Below are 8,082 nucleotides of genomic sequence, written 5' to 3' on the forward strand. Positions count from 1 at the left end.
GGGGGGTGGAGGGATGGGTTAGCCTGGTGATGGGTATTAAAGAGGGCACGTATTGAATGGAGCACTGGGTGTTATATGCAAACAATGAATCATGGAACACTACATCAAAAACTAATAATGTAATGTATGGTGATTCACATACCATAATAAAAAAAATTAAAAAATAAAATCTTTTAAAAATGTAAATTTAAAAAAACAGGCTTAAATAACTAAATAAAAATGAATTAAAAAATTAAGAACCAGAAAGAAAACTCTGGAAAAAGGTAAAAATGCTTTAAAGTTGCAAAACTGCCTCATAGTGCTCTAAAATTATCAAATCATTCTCAATTTGTCTTTGTACCTTCTACTAAAAATTATCTCCCAGCTACTAAATTTAGAGATTCCACCAAAAATTAAAGCCTGTAGTAATCAACATAAGATGGATATTAACCACAGGTAGAATTTAGTTCATTCTAAATGGAGGTTCGTGGATGGCATACCTTAACCCAAAGCATATTCTACAAGAATGTTATTACTTGAAGAAAAGCTGTGTGTTCAAATAAACTTGAAAAATACTAGGTTAAACAAAACTAAACAGTTCCTTTTCCCAGAGTCCTTAAAACACAGGTCCAGAACAACCTATCCACGATTCTGAAATCTAAAAGGTTCTCAAAACTAAAGTTTTAAAAATAATTTATATGGTAGCAAAACCTGACATGAACTGTTCTGAGGTTCTTTATAGTCTTCATCTCATTTAATCTGACCATTCACACATTTTTCTGTAGAAATTATGTGTTTACTTAGGGGCTACCCCAACTCAACAGGGGATGTTACTTTCTAAACATATACATCATAATATCCTTCTATAATCTGATAATTTCTGAATTCCAAAACATATCTGATACAAGAGTGTTTTAAAATGCATTGTGGACTTGTACTAATGCACAATGTGAATCTATCAGAGGAGCATTTCCACATTTTCCAAAGTTGTCACCATGGAGCTCACTTGTAAAAAGAGTAAAAAGAGGAAACTGGATTAGGGTATGCCCAAAACTGACTGTACAAAGCCATAATGTCTTATAACTAATAACGGAGCCCAGGGCAAAGCCTCAGAAAGACAAGTGTACTGAAAATGATGTAAAACAAATTGTTTTTTGTTGTTATAACATTTTATGTAACACTGTTATAACAGAAAGGAGTTTAGTATCTGATAAAGAAAGAGAATGGGCTTACCCAGTACTAATAAGAGAGAAAGAAACTGTGTTTGCCAGATTCAAGAATTTTTGTTACTAAAGACTAACTTTCTAAAATCTCTGAAGATAAAATTAGAAAGTATACAGGCAAGTGCATTTTATTTCATGCCTGTAAGCTTTCTGTACCCACCTAAATACAGGGTACACAGGTACCTGCTGAATTTGCTTCTGAGTTTTTTTCATTCACTCATCTAAAACCGGACATGAAACTCCCACAGATTTTCTCTCTGATCTACAAATACTCTGATCTTCCATTTAAAAAAATGTAGCAACACTTTAATTGCTTACAATAGAAATTCCTTTTAATCCAATGCTTAGCAGTTAATATCTTTACTCTGCTATTGGTATAGTCTGTATAGGAGCTACGTCAGTATCTACCCCCATTAAGTCATAATTACCTTTGAACACATGAATAGTAGGTCATGAATAAACACTTAATAAAAGGTTTCAGGTGATACTAATAGAACAGTACCGCACACTTTAGAACTGGAAAAATAATTCCAATTTAAAACTATTATTTAATATTTTAGAGGCTAACAATTCAAAGAGAACTTGCCAAATCAATCAAACTAAATTTATATAGCCTAATGGGTTATTATAAAAGTTAAAAGGCTTATTTCTGAAAGTTACTTTAAAAAACTGTAGTTTTTCATCACCTGGGTCAATGTAGACCACTTTGTAATTCTCAGTTTAACAAATTATGCCTGTTCTTAACAGTAAATTCTATGCCTCCTTATCAACGATACATTATATACATTTTAAAATATATTTAATTGTATTTATTTAACTATGGTATAACAGTGACTATATCAGCTAAACAAAATTCACTCCCTCATTTGCCAACTCATTATCAAATTATTGTCAAATTTTAGCTATCTTTTTTACTGAGGAAAGATAAAAAACTGAAATCCACAAATAATCACAATAAACCACAACTCATTTTAGTAAACAATCCAAGTTTTTCCCAAACAGGCAACTTTTATAACTTTTTAATAAATGGAGTTCATCATCTGCTTTTATCTCACCTATCTTCTTGACAAACAAGACATAAACTGACTAAAAGGCAAATAGGAAAAGCAAAAACACCTGAATAATGAAAGAACAACCAACCATTGAAGACTTTAGAGGATTTTTGTTATTGTTTAATTACACGGAGTATTTAAATTTGATATAAGACAAATGTACAAATCCTCTTACAAAAATATGCTTAATGTCCTATTAGTTGATGTAATTTTTTTCCTTGTAATTCACAACATTTTACTGGATATGAAAATATATACTGAAAACACAGTGCTAAAAAATATATGATGTGGGAAAAAACTGAAACCCAGAAAGATAATCTGACTTGCCTTGGTTTAAGTTGCTATGCACTTTATATAGTACTGGGAATGATATCTCCTGATATCAGTGCTTTTTCCATTACACTGTACTGCTCTTAGCCTGGGGAAAAAAAACACTTCTCATAAATGATAGGAACCATTACTTATGGAGAAATTGGTCCAGAGAAATGTAAAAACATAATGTCCAAAGATTTGCAACTGAAAATTAAATTAAAATATACTGCACCAGTATTTTTTGTTAGTATACAAAACCTCTTCTGCTCTGGGTTTTAATCATGTGAAAGAATATAAAACTTGACCCCTTAAACACACACACACACACACACACACACACACACACACACACACTTTCCATTCTGTCATGACATCAGAGCCTTCCATGATGCCTAACTGGAAGAACAACATGAAGTGTGCTTAAATGTAATCCTCACCCATTTGTGTTAGCTTACCAGATTTGTGCTTCTTGTGTTTTGCTTTCTTTTTGATGATCAATAACTTATTCTGGATCTCAGGTTTGTAAGATTTGAATGCCAGAGAATGAAGACTTTCACGCTTTCTCTGTAAGTTTTCATTTAAAACATCTTTCAGTTTCTTTTTTTTCTTTTTCTTCTTTTTTGCCCTCATTTTAGTTAGTTTGATTTTCTTGTGACTCTGCTCTAATAGAATGTCCCTTACAACTTTGTGGCAGTTAATTTCTGGATGATCACTGTGACTTCCATTTACATGTATTTGGCAGGATTTTAGAGCATTTTCTTTTAATGGACTGGGTTCAGGCTTTACTCTGGAAGCTTCACCATATTTTTCTTGATTTTCTATAAACCTTATTTCACCTGGACTAAGAGGCTCTCCAAAGCCAGTAACTTCCCCTGGACTGCCTGGTTCCTCTAAATTTTCTTTATAACAATCAGTTTTTTTAATTTCACAGGGCCTGCGAATTCTAATTTCATAGCTGGATTTCACATCCATTTCAACAGAGATGTCATGATTATCCTGGTTCATTTTAGCAGAACCCCAAGTTGCATCAAAATTAAGTTCCTGCTCTTTCTTGAAGCCAGAGGGCAGGCCTCTACTACACCTATGTTCTCCATTACTTGTACTAACATAGTGACACTTCAATTTCTCCAGTTTAATCCGAGGTACTCTTTGTATTTTAATGGGTGGAACTGGAAATTCTGGGGCCTGAAAAGGTCTCTGTTTATAAATCCGTACATCTGCACCACAGAACTGTGGAAAATGCACATAAGCATTCTCTAAATAATCATAACCAAGGATAACTTCCCTGCATTCATGAATAGGCTGTCCAAGTACAGCATCTTGAACTTCTTTTTGTGTTTCATACACAAAGTCACAGAGACCCTTAAGTAACCACACTTTTTGGTAAAAAGGCAGTTCATGAAAAGGTTTTTCTTCCAATGGATTAACTTCTCCAAGAACTTTAAAAAACTGAGGACATAACCCAAGCTTTTCAGCACAGTTATCAGGATTTTCAGTCTGCCCTACAGCAGTATACCACTGCTGTACTTTCTGTCTCAGTGCTGCTTCCCAGGTCCTATAAGGCAAAGTAGGTCTTCGATGTAAGGTGGGTCTGCGATGAGGAGGACTTAACAGAGAAGTCATTATTTTAGAAAGAAAAGCATTACACTGAGGCATCAGAAGACAACGTTCCAATTCATAAAAGACTATTTCTGGCAAATTTAGAATTTGCTGGGCTAAACAAAGAAAATGCCCAATAGCTGGAATTTCCCACATGGTCTCCATACACGTTGGAGCTGCTTGAGCCAGTAGTTTTCTTTCCCATTCTTCTATTTCCTTTTGACTAGCTTCTTCTGCTTCTTTTCTTTCCTGCTCTCGAAGCCTAAAGAAAATTTAACAAATTATACTATTATTAAAATAGAATATACCATAAAATACCAAGTTTTTGGTGTCATATTAATCTTTAGTTAACAAGGCAACTGGCTGTTCTAGTTTTCAGCATCAGTACAAAGTGTCCTATTAGATGTACCATTATTTTTCTTCAGACGATGAAATACACATATAAACTGACCCTGGGTTTTATCACTGACATTACTGCCACCCAAAATAAAATTCTTCAACTTATGATTGTATAAATTTCAAAGTAAATTAAAAAAATTTTTAAGCATATTTACTAAACAAAAGCACAGTTTACTTTCTAAAAGTAATGTGATGTCATATAAGAGCTATAAAGATATTTACATCCTTTGACTCCATAATTCCACTCTTAGAAAGTTATACTAAGATTGTGTTTGTCAGTGTTAACTGGTCAGTGTTAACTTTTAACCATATAAGAAAAACAAAATTATAAAGAAGTTGTATTATTAGAAATAGAACTACCCTACAACCCAGCAACTGCACTACTAGGTATTTATCCAAAGGATACAAACATAGTGACTTGTAGGGGCACCCCAATGTTTATAGCAGCAATGTCCACAATAGCCAAACTATGGAAAGAGCCTAGACGCCGATCAACAGATGAATGGTAAAGAACATGTGAGACAGATAGATGATAGATAGATAGACTGACAGATGAACTATTATTCAGAAATCAAAAATAATGAAATCTTGCCATTTGCAATGACATGGATGGAATTAGAGGGTATTATGCTAAGCAAAATAAGTCAGAGAAAGAAAAATGCCATATGATTTCACTCATGTGTGGAATTTAAGAAACAAAATAGATGAACATAGGGGAAGGGAAGGAAAAATAAAATAAGATAAAAACAGAGAGGGAAGCAAACCATAAGTTAAGGGAGACTTAACTATAGGGAACAAACAGGGTTGCTGGAAGGGAAGGGGGTGGGAGGATGGGGTAATTGGGGGATGGGCATTAAGGAGGGCACTTGAAGTAAAGAGCATTGGGTGTTGTATGCAACTGATGAATCACTAAATTCTACTTTGAAACTAATAATACAATATATGTTAATTAAATTGAATATAAATAAAAAATTTTTTAAAATTATAATAAAAACAAGAATGCATAAAGGATCTGAATTGACATTTCTCCAAAGAAGATATACAAATGAACAATAAGCACATGAAAATAATGTTCAACATTATTATCCATTAGAGAAATGTAAATCAAAGCCACTATAAGATAGCTATTCATACCCACTAAGATGACTATAATGAGAGATAAGAAGTATTGGTAACAGGGGGCGGAGCAAGATGGCAGAGGAGTAGGAGACATGGATTTCGTCTGGTCCCAGGAATTCAGCTGGATACGGATCAAACCATTCTGAACACCTACGAACTAAACAGGAGATCGAAGAAAAGAATAGCAACAACTCTCTGAACAAAAAAGTGACCACTTTCTGGAAGATAGGACGTGCGGAGAAGTGAATCCGAGGCGATATTCGGGAGGATAGACGGCGGGAGAGGGGGCCTCCAGCGGCCGCTTCTGGCAAATGATAGAGCCGAGGAGCACAAAATCGGAACTTTTAGAAGTCGGCTCCACTGAGGGACGTCACTCCAGTGGCTAAGCAGGGGGTGGAACCCTAGCGGGACAGTGTGGTCTGAGGACCCTTGGGCTCACAGAAAGACCAGGGGTGCCTGAGTGTGGCAGAGCTCCCAGGTATCGGAGCGGGGAAGCCGGCTGCAGAGGCAGAGCCCAGGCGCGGGCTCTCAGCTCGGGGTTGCCATAAACCGTGATCAGCAGCACAGCTGGGCCACTGCTCTTCCAGCAGGGACCCAAAAAGCGGCAGATCCAGGGAGACTCCCCTTTCTCCCCCAGGAGGAGTGGGGCGGGAGGGCACCGCAGAGAGTGGCTGGGTTTGGAGACTCCACACGGGGTAGGGTGCCAGGGATAGAAATGCTCGGTCACAGGCCGGGTGAACATGGAGTGTGGCCAGAGACCGGGGAGACGGAAGTGACTGACTGCTCTTCTCTGGGGGCGCACTGAGGAGTGGGCCCCCAAGTTCTCGGCTCCTCTGGGGCAGAGACTGGGAGGCTGCCATTTTCACTCTCGTCCTCCAAAGCTGTATGGAAAGCTTGCAGGAACAAAAGCTCCCGAGAACAAACCCGAGCAGATTACTTAGCCCGGAACGGCAAGGGCAGGGCCCAGCAAGAGCGGGGCAATTCTGCCTCCAACTAAGACATTTGGGACAAACGGCAACAGGCCCATCCCCCAGAAGATCAGCAAGAACCGCCAGCCAAGACCAAGTTTATGGATCAATGAGAACGGCAGAACTCCAGCACTAGGGGAATACTACACATAGAATTCATGGCTTTTTTACCATGATTCTTTAGTCATTCAAAGTGAATTTTTTTTAACTTTTTTTTTTGTAAATTTTTCTTTTTCCCTTTTTCAACCAACATCTTATCAATCCCTTTTTTAAAAAACATTCTTATTTTTATTTTTACGGTCATATTCTATCCCTTCATAGTAGTTACTCCTATTTTTGTTTTTGTTTCTGTTTTTTTTTTTAAGATTTTATTTATTTGACAGAGAGAGACACAGCGAGAGAGGGGACACAAGCAGGAGCAGAGGGAGAGGGAGAAGCAGGCTCCCCGCTGAGCAGGGAGCCCAATGCGGGACTCGATCCCAGAACCCTGGGATCATGACCTGAGCCAAAGGCAGACACTTAACGACTGAGCCACCCAGGCGCCCTCCTATTTTTGGCATATATATATAAGTTGTTCTCTCTTTAAAATGTTGAGATACAGTTTCTTTTAACAGATCAAAATATACCCTAAATCTCTAATGTATGGCTTTGTTCTAGTCTCCTGCCTGATCACATTCTCTCCCTTTTTTTTCTTTTTTTTTAATCCTCTTCTTTCTTTTTTCAAACAACTTATCAATTCCTTTTATAAAATCTTTTATACTTTTCATCTTTACAGTCATATTCCATCCCTTCATCATATTAACCCTTATTTTTGTATATACATAAATTTTTCTTTCTTTAAACTTTCGGGAGGAACTTTCTTCTAACAGACCAAAATACACCCCAAATCTAGTGTGTGGCATTGATCTATGCACCAGCCTGATCATATTTGATCATATACGGTTTTTTTTTGGTTTTGTTCTATTTTTGTTTTTATCTTTTTCTTTCTTTCCCTTTCTTTTCCCCCGGTTTCAGGGCTTTTCTGATTTGTTTAGAGTATATTTTCTGGGGACGTTAGTACCCCGTTAGCATTTTGTTCTCTCATTAATCTATTCTCCTATAGAGAAAATGACAAGATGGAAAAAATCACCTCAACAAAAAGAACAAGAGGTAGTACCGACTGCCAGGGACCTATTCAATATGGACATTAGTACGATGTTGAAACCAGAGTTCAGAATAATGATTTTAAAGATATTAGCTGGGCTTGAAAAAAACATGGAAGTTATTAGAGAAACCCTTTCTGGAGAAATAAAAGAACTAAAATCTAACCAAATCAAAATCAAAAAGGCTATTAATGAGGTGCAATAAAAAATGGGGGCACTAATTCCTAGGATATATGAGGCAGAAGAGAGAATTAGTGATATAGAAGACCAAATGATGGAAAATAAGCTG

General features: G+C 36.6%; 1 protein-coding gene across 3 annotated transcripts in view; it reads right to left on the reverse strand.

Annotated features, from left to right (window-relative positions):
* The window catches only part of BRD10 (bromodomain containing 10), a 98,501-nt gene that overhangs the window by 51,015 nt on the left and 39,404 nt on the right, over window positions 1–8,082 (reverse strand). For all 3 annotated transcript variants that reach the window (XM_081802961.1, XM_081802962.1, XM_081802960.1), the window contains exon 2: window positions 3,022–4,427. In XM_081802961.1, the coding sequence (XP_081659087.1) occupies window positions 3,022–4,427 (1,406 nt within the window). The remainder of the gene's footprint in view (window positions 1–3,021; window positions 4,428–8,082) is intronic.

This window comes from Leptonychotes weddellii, chromosome 14, assembly GCF_054177405.1.
Source record: "Leptonychotes weddellii isolate Sample4059 chromosome 14, ASM5417740v2, whole genome shotgun sequence".
Lineage (NCBI taxonomy): Eukaryota > Metazoa > Chordata > Mammalia > Carnivora > Phocidae > Leptonychotes > Leptonychotes weddellii.